The sequence below is a fragment of the Euprymna scolopes genome, chromosome 3 (genome assembly GCF_053919585.1).
Source record: "Euprymna scolopes isolate OS-2025 chromosome 3, ASM5391958v1, whole genome shotgun sequence".
Lineage (NCBI taxonomy): Eukaryota > Metazoa > Mollusca > Cephalopoda > Sepiida > Sepiolidae > Euprymna > Euprymna scolopes.
The window spans coordinates 194,252,999-194,269,120 of NC_136484.1; the positions used below are offsets into that span (position 1 = coordinate 194,252,999).

The window sequence follows — 16,122 nt, forward strand, 5'->3', positions numbered from 1 at the left end:
AATCCGTTCAGGTGCAGAATCAGAAGGTACCATATCTGCAACGATGGACAAAATGGGGAAAGTTGTCGAGACCATGAGTAATAGACAATACCAGATGCAGTTGAATGGAAGTGGCAGGATCACACTACGCAATCCAACTTGTCATGGATATGCCAGATTATTCTCCCATACAACCACCCCCTCAATCATCTCCCCAAAGGCCAAGAATAGAGGACTGTGTACTTCTGTATGATATATACGAGATGATGGACATAGAAAAGACAGATGATGACATAGTGATGGCAGACGACACATCTGACGCAGATATGAAGGTAGATAGAGAATGGGGACAACTGATGAGACGGATCAGAAAAAAGTAATGTGGAACATCATACGGTGTTATAAATTCAGCGCTAGTCTCCAATTCAGTAAAGTCCACTCTACAGTTAACTGCTAAATTACTTAGGACTTCTACCTAGTCATGGCTGATGGAATGAGAGCATACAACCTCTGTGGATCAAATAAAGTGTTCCATTCTAAATTCTATGCAAAAAAGATTCCTGAGTTTATCAGGAAAATTCCTGCGTTTATAGAACTTCCGAAATCGGAGGTTCTATTAACCAAAACATTGTCAAAATAACACTCAACCTAGTCATGGCTGATGGAATGAGAGCATACAACCTCTGTGGATCAAATAAAGTGTTCCATTCTAAATTCTATGCAAAAAAGATTCCTGAGTTTATCAGGAAAATTCCTGCGTTTATAGAACTTCCGAAATCGGAGGTTCTATTAACCAAAACATTGTCAAAATAACACTCAAGATGAGAACAGTTATATCGACGAATAATGACCTTCGTTGTTGTCAAGATAGACATAGAAAAAGAAAGTATAAAAACAAAAATCTTTAAAATTCTTCAATGTTAACTATTCTGTACTTTTACCAAATTAAAATTAAATATCAAAGTGTTAGGTATCAACCTAAAAAGCTAATACAGGTATTTCCCTTGGAGCATCAAGTTTAGAGAGATAAACATAAATGCGTCTCCATCATAGACTGTAAGCATCATACATCCCGTGGCTTCTACCTTACCATTTAATCTGTAAGTTGTTGAATACGGCATAATCATGTTTACACTATGGTTCCCATCAGATTACCAAAGTTAAGCAGTGTTGAGTCTGGCCAATACTAAAATGGGTGACCATTTAGACATTCCAGATGCTCTATGTGCTTTCCGCTTATCTCCGTACTGATTCCAGTTGTCCTGAATTTCTCCTTGCTACTGAACTCAAGCAGTGTTGATTCAAGAGAAGTCTGGTTGGGGAACGCATAACCTTAGCCTCATAATAATATGTGCAGTTACCTTATAGGAGGTATCGATTGTCTTTCGAGACTGACTGGAGGCGATAATAATGATGTTGAATCTGTTAAAGATTATACTTCATCCTCTGTTCATTTTGAAGTTGGCATTAAACCAATAACGTGTATCATCATACAACACAATTCAGATTAATTTTTATCGAGATTTAATCTTTCAGTTTTAGTTTTTTTCAAACTGAAGACAAATTCTTACCAAATGTCCGACGTAAGTTTCAAGATATTGTTCGTTATATGAACAAGAACATTTGTGAATAAACGCTTCTTCTGTTCCAACCAAATATCTACAAATAAAAGACAATCATGTAAGTGGATATAAAAACAGAGAAAATTTTTTAATGATACGTTTTTTCAAACATGCATTGTTTGTATTAGTTGCTTTCAAGATTAACAAGCACAACAAAACACAAAAGGAACACATGAAAATGTTGTTTTTATACCTTTTCTTACATAATAGGGACCCATAACAGTAAGTAACGATTATTTTATGAAAATTGCTCCAGACAAGCCATGAAGCCACTTGATGCAAGAGCTAAAAAAATAGTACTTTAAGGTTAAAAACTTGCCAACAATAAGTGTCAGATATTCTGACCCAGAAAACAGCAATTCTTCCCTCTTGGATTAAGATGGAAATAATTTTAGTTATTTAGTCTCTCTCTCTTCTTAAGTCCATTCTCTCCAAAAAAAACTTTAAAGAACTCAGTGGATGTCTTCTTTGTGTCAGTGATAAGTTAAAAAAAGGGTTGATATGCCACAGAGACAAACGTTGAGATTCAGAGGGTGAAAAAAAGGAAAGAAAGAAAAAGTCCAAACTGTGTTAAATACTTGTAGAGTCATAAAAAACGAGATAATAAAGAAATATTCTGTATTTTACTTAAGGAAAAGCTTTGAGTTATTTTGTCAATAAAAACTAAATGGAATCCAATAGTGAAAGGAGAACTCTGTGAAATAAAAATTGGTTGACATTTTGATAAAAAAGCAATGGCCTTTATCTCAGTATGTTAAATATTTTTCACTGAGGTCTTGTTGGGAAAATTCGCCATAAGCTGATCTCAGGGGGAGATTTTGCTTTCTGCTTTTTTTTAATTATTATCATAACCAGAATATTAGGATCTTGATCAATATCTGAGACAAGACGCCACTGACCAAGTTTTCTGAAATAAGTCAAGAGTTTGTCAAAAACCGAAACGGACCAATAAGATAAGGCAGAATTGTTAATTACATTACTAATCAATCCTTTTGTTTGGTTGAAACTTTCAATTAAACAAAGAAGAATTGTTTTTAATGCAAATGTATAAAATGCATTTACAATTATGAAAACTTGTCACAAAGAGGGGAGGAACATGCCGCCCTCGCCCCTTGTCATAAAAACAGTGATAGATGTAGTTCCGTGAAGAAGAAAGAAAGAGAAACATGAACCTAAAAGTCCATTGGCCACTTTTGGTCTAATAATGTATTCTCCAGAGTTGGGAATTATAGAATATTACTGATAATGTATTAAATTAAATTTTTACTTCCCTAACATCATTTTATAATTGATTTTATTTGTCCTCCATCCACCACCTCATCTTTTCCAAATGTAACATTTTAACACAAAACCTAAAATCGTTTTGTAAATTCTGGAAGCAAACAATCAATCCATGCATGACCACCAAAAAAAAAAAAAAGGAAAAGAAAATCTGAATATTTTTTGACTGACATGTTTGGCATGGTTGGATGGAAATCCAAACACATTCCACCGTCGTATCTGGAGATAAACATTTCCACTTTTTTCTCACGATTTTTGCCGACAATTTTTGCGTTTGTAACGGTTCTACGTAATCGCATTAGATCTGAAAAGAAAGACAAAAATTAAAACATTTCAATTGGCAGAAATGATAAATTTTTAAAAACTAGACTCTTTTAGGGGGATGAGGAAGTGGGGGAGAGCGCATCAAGTGACAATTGTAAATGGTGTGATTAAATGCCTTAAAAATTGATACAAACCTCCAATTTTATACAGCATGTAGGATTTGGTGGCAGACAAAAAAAATAGTTAGCTCTTATCTGTTGAGAGAAATGAGATATTTCTTAATTGATTGGATTTATTAATTAGTTTTGTCAATGACAAAAACAGAATTGTGGATTATTATTTGTTAATAGCTGATTCTCAATTGTCTAGTGCCGAAGAAACATTTCTTGATATTTTTGTGTTATATGCACAATACACTGCAAATCATAAATTTAAGGATAGATTTTAAACTCTTCCGACTTAAGGTTACCAATACTACAATCTAAAAGGTTATGGAAACAAAAAGCTACATTCCAAAGATTTATTTTTTAAATTTACATTTTTATTAAATTAGGCTTTTTACACATGATCAAAATTATAAGACCAGAGACAAAAATTCTTCTTTTTTTTTTTTTACAAGGTGATCACCACTTATCAAGGCCCGGAAGCCACTCAGGGATAAGGGTTATTGCATGTACAGTACGTTAGTGTGGGGATTTAATAAAAGTGTCTACTTAAGGGGGCGGTTCATCAGGAATTTGTTTACGTTGGACTTGAAGACATCCAGGTTGTAGTCAAGAGGAAAGCAGGAAGACAAAACAGAGTTCCACAGGCGTGCAGTTCTAAGAAAGAAGCTTTGTTCATGGAATCTATGTTTTGATTTAGGCATAGATAAAGAGTGGGGAAAATTTTTGACAGTGGTTTCACCTAGACGGGTGTTTTTCGTAAAAGATTGGCGAGGGAGGGACTAGAGACTGGAGCTCAGACGAGCACCTGCCATGGAAATAATGATTAAACAAAGATAGGCTTGCAACGTCTCTTCTGTGGGAGAGAGGTTGCAGGGAAGAGAAAAGGGCATCCCCCACTAAGCCACGAAGTCTATTTTGTACTCTGTCAAAGCAAGATAGGCTGTTTTTAGCAGCTCCTGCCCAAATATAGCAGCAGTATTCCATCCTTGGGCGTACTTGACTTTTATATAGATAGAGAATCACATCAGTAGTGAGATATCTTCTGGAGCGACCTTGGCAACAGACTTGATGTACGTGTTCCATTTCTGATCAGGAGTAAAGGTCAAACCCAGAAGCTTGTCAAAACGTGGGGCTTCTCCTAGACAAGAGCCATCCATTTCAATTGATGCCAGATGGGGATTAGAGCGTTGATGATGTAAAGATAAGAGCTTGGTTTTAGATGCATTAAAAGTAACCAGCCACGACTTCCCCCACTGAACCACGCGCTCGAGATCAGAGGAGAGAGAATCAGAGAGAACTTTGTCATTTACAGCCTTTGATGTGTTGCCATAGATGGTCGTGTCATCAGCATAGATGTCAACGAATGATTTAAGTATGTGTTTAGGGAGATCAGGAAGAGAGTTGGGCCCAGGATGAACCCCTGAGGAACTCCAGCATTAATACTGCAGGCTTCTGATTTTTATCCATCGACCACAACTCTTATGAGCCTATCAGAAAGAAATGATTTAATGATAGAGAAAACATTTCCAGTTATACCGTAGCTGGAAATCTTGTGAAGTAGGCCTTTATGCCATACCTTATCGAAGGCCTTCGATATGTCAAGAGCAATTGCCCTAGAAAGGAAGCCTTTGTCAAGAGATTCACTAATCCTATGAGATATAACCATTAGCACATCTGCGGTAGATCTTGCAAAACGGAAACCATATTGCGTGTCACTAAGAAGGTTGGTTCTGCTGAGGTGGTTGACTACTTCTCTATTTAATATGGATTCCAGCAACTTACTCATAACACACAGGAGACTTATTGGTCTGTACTGAGAGGGAGATGACTTATCACCTAAATTCTTAAATACAGGGCATACTGATGAGGTTTTCCAGGGTGTTGGAAACACTTCTCCTTAAGGCAACGCTTAAACAGTTTCGTAAGTATGGGAGCAAGTTCTGGTTGAAGCTTTTTTAACACTATAATTGCTTTACTGGAATCAAGGTTCTTGATTAGCTTGACGACCTCATGCACAGATATTTGTATGTTACTTAGTGTGTTCTGCAAAGTTTTTGGCAAATAGTTTAGCTTTGTCTGATGCTGACGAGATAACCTCAGGGTCATTGATAATGGTTGGGATAGAACGCACACTTCTGTTCAGGATCTTATTTGTTATTTGTCAAAACTGGTGTGAACCAAGCCACTGATCAACTACTTTGGATTTAACGGACTGAGAATATAGCTCTCTTGCATTTTTTATTACTCTTTTACAGTGGTTGCTGGCATTCCTGAAAGCAGCTTTAATCTCAGTGCATCTATTACGTTGGTAGCTATGGAAAAAGTGATTTCTGTGCGCGATGGCAGTAGCACATTCTGGGGAGAGCCATGGCTGGCTGTTAGGTTTTTGTTGGAAGTTTTTAGATGGTATGAATCGGTCTATGCCTACAATTAGCCATTCGGTCAGTTCTTATACTATAGAGAACACATCCTTTTTAAACATGGAATGCAGAGGTAGATCAGATATGAATGTATGGAAGCTATCTCAGTCAGCCATGGAGTATCGGTATACAGTACGGTGGAGGGGTACATCTGGGGACTTATTACATTTCATTTTTATCTTAACTGATACGACGAAGTGGTCGGAGGATCCTAGAGGAGAAAGAACGAACATGAACATAGCTTAGGGGAAATGGAGAGAAAAAGGTCTAGAAGGCTTGCATACTGATCTGTAGTATCAGGCACATGGGTGGGCTCGCGAACAATCTGAGTGAGGTCATAAGCAATGGCAAAATCATGACAGAACCTCTCCTCATCATCTGTCTTATTTGAGTGGGTCAGCCATTCCATGTTATAGACATAGAAATCACCACAGATATGAATGTTAGCCGAGGGATGTGCAGACATGATGTGGTCTATTTTCTCAGATATACTCTTAAAGATAGTAACTCAGCTGCTATGGGGCCGATAGAGGGCAAATATAAATGCAGTGGCGTAAGCAAGTGCAACCCGGAAGCACATATAAGGTAAATTAGGATCTTCTTTAGAGATATCCATGCCACATGGGAAGCCATCTTTAATGTAGGCACATATTCCATGCCCATGGCGGTCTTGGGAGTCAGATTTAGATGTTAAGTTAGAGTATCCGTTAATTATGAACTCATCTAGGGAAGTGGTCGGTCCTATTCCAGTTTCGCTTAGAAAGAATATGTCTGGTTTCGTCTCCTGTAATTGGGTTTCAACCTCTGGAAGGTTGGAACGTAGACCCCTGATGTTGGAGAAGGAGACATGGTAGTAGGGGTCTACGTTGGAAGATGGGGTTCTAGGTTTATTCGAGTTTTTTTTCTGGAGATATTTCATGTTGAGGTTTTGGGATTTGTGGAACAGGTCGGCATACTTGGTTAGAGCAGGATAGAGAGGGAAAGTAAGAGAGAAAAGGACAGGAAAAATTTTTTTTTATGTAGCACATGATAAGGTAAAGCTGTAACAATTACTCACTAGTATGGCATCGAGAGGCCCCCACCAGAGACTACTGTATGGTCCAGAACCCATTCACCAAATGGCAATACAGCAGCCCCAGTACTTTGCACCTGCTAATAGGACAGCCTCCTTAGTGGTTAATCTAAGGTTCGGGTCCCTGACTATCAGGCGGATAACGTCAGCCCAGATGAAACGTTTACCTCCAGCACCCTTACTAGTGACATGACCATAAGGATAGACATAGAAACAGAAAAATTTCCGACATCTCAAACTACTGTTCATGAAGTACTACCGACCTGGAAAGCAGCTTTTTCTTCACCCTTTGTCAGAAAAATCACTCATTGTAATGAGGACTGAGGGTCAAAAAAGGAGAAGCAAGAGTTACTGCATTATCTACTCTCCATTTAAAAAAAAAAGGGAATAGGTACAAGGGACTTATTAATATCTACTTTAGTCCGGTGCTCAATTATCAATTCAGGACACTTGTCTCTAATTCATGTGGGGATGTTTTGGCGTTATCTATCTCGAGTTTGAATCATTTGAGCTTCACCTTATAATTAAAATCCAATAATGAACTTTTATCAGTTTGTGAAGTCGGCTTAATTTTTGGTAATTTACATTTGAGTTTAGATAATAGATTAAGGTTTTAATTTGGACGGTTCTCGTTTTCATGGGTGACTTTTTTCTTTTCTTTTCGTTTTACATGTAACAATACAGTATTGGTTAATATTTGACAAAAAGGAATTCAAAACAATAAAGAGAAAAAAACAAAAAAGCAAGACAAAGATCAAAGCTGCAATAAGGAACAGTTAGTGGTAATTAGCACAAAATAGATTTCAAAAGTTAGATAGAAACATTTTTTAACCTTAGCTTAAGAGTCTGGAAAATGCGATCTACCCATCTTTATGTCATATCGGAAATGGGAGGCTAGCAGAATTCTAGCCAAGTACGTCCAAGGATGGAATACTGCTGCTATATCTGGGCAGGAGCTGCTAAAAACAGCCTATCCTGCTTTGACAGAGTACAAAATAGACTTCATGGGTTAGTGGGGGATGCCCTTTTCTCTACCCTGCAACCTCTCTCCCACAGAAGAGACGTTGCAAGCATAATAAGTCTCCTGTGCGTCATGAGTAAGTTGCTAGAATCTGTGTTAAATACAGAAGTAATCAAACATCTCAACAAAAATAACCTTCTTAGTGACACTCAATATGGTTTCCGTTCTGCTAGATCTACAGCAGATGTCCTTACAGTTATATCGCATAGGATTAGCAAATCTCTCGACGGTGGCAATTTTCTAGGGCAATTGCTCTTGACATATCTAAAGCCTTTGATAGGGTATGGCATAAAGGTTTACTTCATAAGATCGCTAGCTATGGTATAGCTGGAAAAGCCTTCTCAGTTATTAAATCATTTCTTTCTGATAGGTTCATAAGAGTAGTAGTTGAGGGGCAAAAATCAGAAGCTCACAGTATTAATGCCGGTGTCCCTCAGGGATCCATCCTGGGCCCAACTCTTTTCCTGATCTACATTAATGATCTTCCAAATCATATCCTTACATCATTTGTAGACATTTATGCTGACGACACTACCATTTATGGTACCACATCTAAGTCAGTAAACGACCAAGTTCTCTCCAATTCTCTCTCTTCTGATCTTGAGCACATAGTATAATGGGGAAAGGAGTGGCTGGTTACTTTTAATCCATCTAAAACCAAGCTTCTCTCTTTACATCATCAACATTCTAATCCACATTTGTCATCAATTGAAATGAATGGCTCTCGTCTTTAGGAAGCCTCAAGTTTTGACAAGCTTCTGGGCTTGACCATTACTCCTGATCTTAAATGGAACACATATATCAAATCTGTTGCCAAGGCCGCTGGAAAAATGGTGGGATCTTTCTATCGATCCAGTAGATATCTCACTGCTGATGCTATTCTCTATCTATATAAGAGCCAGGTACGTCCAAGGATGGAATACTGTTGCCACATCTGGGCAGGAGCTGCTAGAAAGGACTTGTCCTGCCTTGATAGAGTTCAAAATAGACTTCGTAGCCTCGTAGGAGATGTCCTTTTCTCCTCCTTGCAACCTCTATCTCACAGAAGAGATGTTGCGAGTTTGTCTCTGATGTATCGTTATTTTCATGGAAAGTGTTCAACTGAGCTTCAATCTATGGTCCCCCCTCGCCAAACTTTCACAAGAAACACTCGTCTAGCTGTAAACACTATCAATAATTTCCCCCACTCTTTATCTGTGCCTAAACCTAAACGTAGATTCCATGAACAAAGCTTCTTTCTTAGAACTGCACGCCTGTGGAATTGTCTTCCGTTTTCCTGCTTTCCGGCTGACTACAATATGGTTGTGTTCAAGTCTAAAGTAAATAAGTTCTTGATGAGCCGTTCCATATAAGTTATCAAATTTACCAAATTTTCATTACTAATGATTACTATATTGACCAATTTCTACTGTACACTCTTTAACCCTTATCCTTGAGTGGCCTCTGGGCCTTGATAATGTGGTGATGCCTTTTGTAAAAAAAAAAAAAAATATCCTTGTTTTATCGTTATTTCCATGGCAGGTGCTCGTCTGAACTCCAATCTCTGGTCCCCCCTCGCAAATCTTTTACGAAAAACACCCGTCTAGCTGAATCCACTGTGAAAAATTTCCCCCACTCTTTATCTGTGCTTAAATCAAAACGTGGATTCCATGAACAAAGCTTCTTTCTTAGAACTGCACTCATGTGGAACTCTGTTTCGTCTGCCTGCTTCCCACCTGACTACAACTTGGATGTGTTCAAGTCCAACGTTAACAAATTCCTAATGAACCGCCCCCTTAAGTAAACACTTCATCAAATCTCCACACTAACGTAATGTACTTGCAATAACCCTTATCCCTGAGTGGCTTCTGTGCCTTGATAAGTGGTGACCACTGTGTAAAAAAAAAAAAAAAAAAGGGTACATAACGATATGGTGGATGTTGTGTGTGTATGTTGGGGAGGGGAGGGGTAATGCTTTTATATTTTTTTTTTTCATTTCTTTGTCTATTTTTATTTTTATTTATTTTTATTTTTTTTGCTTTATCTATCAGGTTTGAATCTTCGAGCTTCACCTTCTGAAAATGAGGTATACCTCGAAAATTCAAAGCACATAACACCATGATGCTATACTTGTGTGATACATTATGTTTGTAAATAAATAATTTATAATTAAAAATTATTGAAATCTTTCAATACTGTACAAAAAGTGTATGAAAACATTCAACAATCAAACTTAATAATGAGTTCTACCTCCACTGCTTTTGATAACTTCAAAAATTCTTTGGGGTATGCTAGAAATAAGGGTTTCCATTAAGGTGCGGGGGATGCTGCTCCAGTTTCTGAAGATGGCTTCACGAAGTTCATTTTTGTTGAATATTGTTTGCCATTTCGATAAACCTCTCTTGTCATCCATTCCCAAACATTTTCAATTGGATTCAAGTCCGGTGAGCATGCAGGTGTCCCAAGAGATGGACACCATTTTTTTTTTTTTGTAGATCTGTCTTGCATTGTGGATTGCAGCATTATCCTGTTGGAATAACCATCAATCCCCACACAAACGATGGCCCTCCATCATCAAAGATGCTTTTTGTAGCATGCTAACATAACCAGCTGCTGTCTGACGACCCTGCACCATCTGGAGCTCCATCGTCACTCTGTAAGAAATGGCACCCCATACCATTACAAACCCTCCACCACTATGACGTGTGGAAAAAATTTCAAGGAGCATATTTTTGTCATGCCAATATCGCTGGAAGCCATCAGGACCATCTAAATTGAATTTTTTCTCATCAGAAAACAGGACTTTCCTCCACTTCTCAACGTCTCAGGTTTGGTATTCACGACCAAATCTTAAGCGGCCGGGCCACTTTGTGACGTGGAAACAATCAAGGAATTTGTTTACACTTTTTATTTACCATGTCTTTTTGTTGTAAGTGTCTTCTGATGGTTATTGGACTGCAATCAGCATCTGTACCGCCTTAATTTGACTAGAAGAAAGTCGTCTATCATTCATAACAACCCGTCTGATTCTCCTACTCAATGTAGGAGAAATTTGAGGGGAGGGGGGGACCAAGAAAGGATTTTGCTTTTCCATAATTCTCGGGTTTCTTTAGAAAGTTGCAAATAACAGTTTTACTGCAATTTACCTTAGCTGCTATCGCTCACCGTGACAAACCTTGCTTATTCACTCATAATAGACTCTTCTAATCATTATTAAAGACCCCGAAAGTTAATATTCTCATGGGGGAAATATTGTGACCTAACATGAAACTAGATTGTCTAAGTTAATACTTGGAAATATCAACAACCTTTCTTTGTATTCACTTTCTTGTACAATATATTTTTCCTATCTAATGCTGCTGTTCACGTCTTTCTTTATGACCCTTTCCTAGGGGAACAACAGTTAACGAAGCCTTAGTGAAATTATTAAAAATTATTTTTTCCAAATAAAAATGTATTTTAAAAAAATTGTCAATTCAAATTTATGACTCTTTCCTAGGGCTACAACAGTCAAATAAAAAGTATTTAAAAAAAAAAATGTCTGTTTGAATTCCATGACAAATTACGTTACCGTTGCTTTCAAATCCTTTTTGGATTAACCAGGATGTGACGCGTCCATCTTTAGAAATACTGATAAGAAATTCTGTGTTTTCGGAATCATCAGAACTACTTGCCTCTTTCTCAATCCATCTAACCTGACCAATGGGCCCCGTATGTTTAGAAGGGCATTGGCTGCAAAGACAGAGCGAGAAGAAAAAGAAATCCTATTAGTCATAACACAACTTACACAATATCAACGACGACGACGACGACGACGACGACGACGATGATGATGATGATGATGATGATGATGATGATGATTTTTTTCATGTGATAAATTGTGTTTCCCTCAGGTTTCTGGGAACAATTAATGTTGATAATAAATCTTTTGTTTTTTTAGTTGTTGAAGAAAACATCTGTATGATGCATATACTTATTGACGGAAAGAAAAAGTTATTTTTAAAAAAATATCAAAAATCTGTTAAGTGGTAATAAAATATTCTTCATACTGTATGTATGTATGTATGTATGTATGTATGTATGTATGTATGTATGTATGCATGTATGTATGTATGCATGTATGTATATATATCTGTGAGTCAAGGATAGCGGTTTTCACTAAGTTTGTATACTGGGGTAGCACACTAAGTATGTCAGGTGCCCTGGATGATGAGGTATCGTTACAGATCAGCAGGGCAAGTGATGCCTTTGGAAAGTTGGCCAGGCGTTTGTGGAACGTTCATGAGATCTCGCTGCCAACAAAGATTAAGGTTTTATGCCGCATGCGTTCTCTCTGCTCTTCTCTATGCCTGTGAAACTTGGACAACATACAGGAAGCATTTGAGACGTCTCAAGCGGTTTCACCAGATGTGCCTACGGTGAATCTTAGGTGTGGGCAAATGTATGTCAGTGATGTGGAGGTGCTTGAACGGACCCAATGTCTAAGCATTGAAGCTCACATTATCAAACATAGACTGAGATGGAGTAGACATGTGGTGAGGATGTTAGACAGTCGACTTCCCAAACAACTCCTTTATGGCGAGCTCGCCGAGGGAAGACGTTTGGCTCAAAAGCCTAAAATGAGATTCAAAGATTGTTTGAGGTCAAACTTAAAAAATGTGAGATAGATGAAAGAACCTGGGAGAGTCTTGATTTGGATCGTGGAGAGTGGGAAAGGACCTTGCGGAGAGGTGTGGGCATGTTTGAGGCAGATCGAACCCAGTATGAGCGGCTGAAACATGATATCCAGAAAGGAAGGGTGAAAGGAGCAGTGGATGGGCGGGGGCGCCAAATTGGTCTGGAGTGTGAGGTGTGCAGAAGATTATGTCTAAGCAGAGCTGGGCTGATAAGCCACCAGACTACTCATCAGCGCAGTGGGCCACCAAGCAGTCTTGTGTTGCCAGATCTAACCTGTGTCAACTGTGGGCAGGTGTACAAAACAGCAGGTGGTTTGAAGCGCCATTTGATTATACATAGAAGTGACCATCAAGAACGTGCTGCTAGTGGCGCACATGTCTGCACAATGTGTACCAAAGAATGCCAGAGTTTGGCAGGGATTAACAGCCACCTTTGTGCAGCCCATCACTGATTTTTTTTCGTGTTTCTGTATATTACTTTTTTTGTGCTATATCAAGTAATGGCAATGTTCGAAAACGAATTTGCTGCCATCATGTACGTATGTCTCACTAAAACTTTAAAAATCAAAATCCTACAGATTTGGTATTTTCTTAATCGGCATTGCCTCGGTTGTATAAGACCTAATATTTAGAAACAAATGATTAATTCCTTGGGGAAGAAATGAAAAATAATTTGTTGGGGGGGGGGGAAATTTCATTGTACTTTCATTAGTTTTGTCTGCACATAGTTACATTCCTTTCCTGCCAAAGCACTAAAAACTAATAAATACATTAATTTCAAACGGTCTCTAATAATATGTGCAATTAGCTCAGTTGATAAAATGAAAGGTGCATGCTGGAACGTTTTAGGTTCAATTCCAGTTAATGACATCCCCCCTCCCCATATTTAAATATTTTTTTTGAAAAATATAGAATAAACTGTTTTAAAACATGTTTAGATAAAAAAAATTATTTTCTTTAAGTATTTTTTGGTTTATAGGATTTTAAAAGTTACCAGAAACTTAAAAGTCTTTTAGGGACCAAGCTAAACAGAACCTTATTTTTTTTTGCAGACCATGTTGAAATAATCTTTTATATAAATGGCAAGCGTAATCCTGGTAAAGATTCTGCTAAGAAGGAGTAAACACAATTTTTAATGTCATACAATAAACTTTTTTCAGATTAAAATTTAACATGAGCAGAGGAAAGGGAGTAGTGGTCTGGAATCTTCCTTAATTTCATGTGTGTTCAAACAAATTGTCACCTGGAAGAACTTCTCTGTCCTTTTGTTGGTATTGCCCAAGCGTCATAATCCATAGTGCTTAATATCCTACAAAGTAAGATTGTGCATGACAAAACAAATTTCTCTTCTAGAGTTAGGGAGAGGAGAGGGGGGGGTAGTAGTGATTTGGCAGCAAATATGTTACACATACTGATAGTAGCTCCCTACATCAAAATGACACTGTGCCTTGTTTGGGGTAAAAATGTAATATAAAAAAAAAATTTTTTTTAAAGTACTATTTAATATTTATTTTGTTTTTTATTGGTTCCAGGCAAAACCAGGTAGCTCTGATAGTCTATTATATAAAGGGCAAATGTGTGTGTGTGTGTGGCTAAAAGTCAAAAAGTACAAAACAACCTATGATGAATATGGTATTGACTGAAAGAACAGGAATCCGGATGTATAATACGTAAAAAATTTTTTAAAAAATCATCAATTCTAAATGTCATTTTATTTATTGGGGGACAGGTAAAAATCATGACTTCAACGCCCTTTAACAATTCCATGCATGCATGAATGCTGTTCATTCCTACTTTCATTTTAAAAACATAAATTTGCAATGTCCTAATGTCGTTGCGATGTTAGTCTAATGGATAATATGTTCGTTTACTGCCTTCTTTTTTCAGGTTCACACCCAGCATGAATCAGTTTCTTTTTTTTCTTTTCACAACATAATAAGTAATCAATCATTTTTCAAACATGAAAAAAATTTATTTTTGTAAAAAAAAAATTAGTTCTATTTTGTTATTTTTAAAATTGAATTAATTTCAGTTTGTTTTATTTTTAAGTTTTTTCTCTCCTACTTTTGAAGGAGACATACTGCATTGAGATAACCCCCCACAAAGTAACATGGCTGTTGCGACGGACCGTAAAGAGAAATCTTTCATGACTGAGGCAGCATTTAAGAAAATCGCTTTGCATGAGATAGAAAGTGGTATATTGTCATCAAAAAGTGCTCAATATCCTGAAAATAGTTTCTTTTCTTTGTATCCCTTAATCTTTTGTTTACCACCCATAATCCCATCCCATAATCCAATTGGAGGGAGGTAGAACTGCCGAAGAATCTGGTGGGGAGGTGGTCAGGTACTTCTTTTTTAGGGCGATTACATTTTCATGTTTTTATCCGTTTTTAAGTTAAATCGAATTTTTACTGCATCTTTTGTTTTTGAAATTCTTACATTAAAATACAATTAACAAATTCCCACAATGAAATTAACATGGAACTTCATTTTTCTATTTATTATTTGTGCACCTGGGCAACACCAAATATTTCTGCTAGTCTATCATATAATAGGCAGTTGTCTGTATGTATGTATGTAAGTATGTATGTATGTATGTATGTATGTAAGTATGTATGTATGTATGTATGTCCAGCTAAAAGAAAAATGCAAAACAAATGTCCACAAATATTTATTTATTTGCGGACTGTTATCCTCATCTTCATAGTTGTTGTTTTATGATGTTTCGGCCAACTCATCCATTGGCCTGCGTCAGGTGATTAACCGTGACGAGATAGGAATGCTAAGTCTCTTAACTGTATCCTTAGTAATTACTGCCTTCCATAGTTGTTGTTGTCTCATCACGTTTTGGCCAATTAATCCTTTGGCCTGCTTTGGGTAGGATTGAAATTGTAATCTGCAGACAATGCTCACCTGGAAGTGTAGAGACTCGATGCCTCTATCCATTGTGCCACGAGCCCCAAAGAATAGTTGGTCGAAACGTGGTGAAACAACAACTATGAGAATGAGGACAACAATCTGCAAATAAATAAATATACAAATTGTTCATCTCAAAGGATTCCAATAAAAAATAATATAAAATACCCACAAAGTTGATATTTTCTTGAGCAGCATTGCCCTTGATGAACAATATCTAAATTTTTTTTTAAATCATTCATTTTTCTTTTTTTCTTTTTTACATTTTCACCCCAAACAAGGCACATTGCCACTTTATTGTAGGGGGCTACTATCAGGGACATAAGCACCAGGGGTACTGTGTAAGACGTTGGGCAGCAAGATGTCGGTTCACGTTGCACTTGAACTTTTGCATGTCAGTACAGTCGGGGAAGCAGGGACCCAGAAGGGAATTACAAAGTCTAGCTGTTCTGGGGAAGAAACTACTGGAGTAGAAGGTTCTCTTGCATCTAGGGATCTCTACTGTGAAGGGGTGGGATTTAGCTGCTTGTCGGGTTTGTCGGGGGTATTTACGTTGAAGGGGTACAAGTGCTTGCAGTTCGTTAGAGCATTCACCATTAAAATACTTGTAGAACAAGCAGAGGGATGCAACATTTCGTCGATGGGACAGAGGCTGAAGTTTAGCTAACAGTTCAGGACCTATCAGGTTGACGACTCTCTTTTGAACCTTGTCTAGGAGCGAGAGA

At 37.5% G+C, this 16,122-nt stretch overlaps 1 protein-coding gene across 1 annotated transcript in view; it reads right to left on the reverse strand.

Moving 5' to 3' along the window:
• LOC145260460 (dynein axonemal intermediate chain 4-like) overlaps nucleotides 1-16,122 on the reverse strand; it is a 160,170-nt gene that overhangs the window by 29,672 nt on the left and 114,376 nt on the right. The window contains exons 16-18 of the mRNA XM_080118537.1: nucleotides 11,377-11,537; nucleotides 3,054-3,186; nucleotides 1,551-1,638 (exon numbers count right to left, since the gene is read on the reverse strand). Of these exons, the coding sequence (XP_079974663.1) occupies nucleotides 1,551-1,638; nucleotides 3,054-3,186; nucleotides 11,377-11,537 (382 nt within the window). The remainder of the gene's footprint in view (nucleotides 1-1,550; nucleotides 1,639-3,053; nucleotides 3,187-11,376; nucleotides 11,538-16,122) is intronic.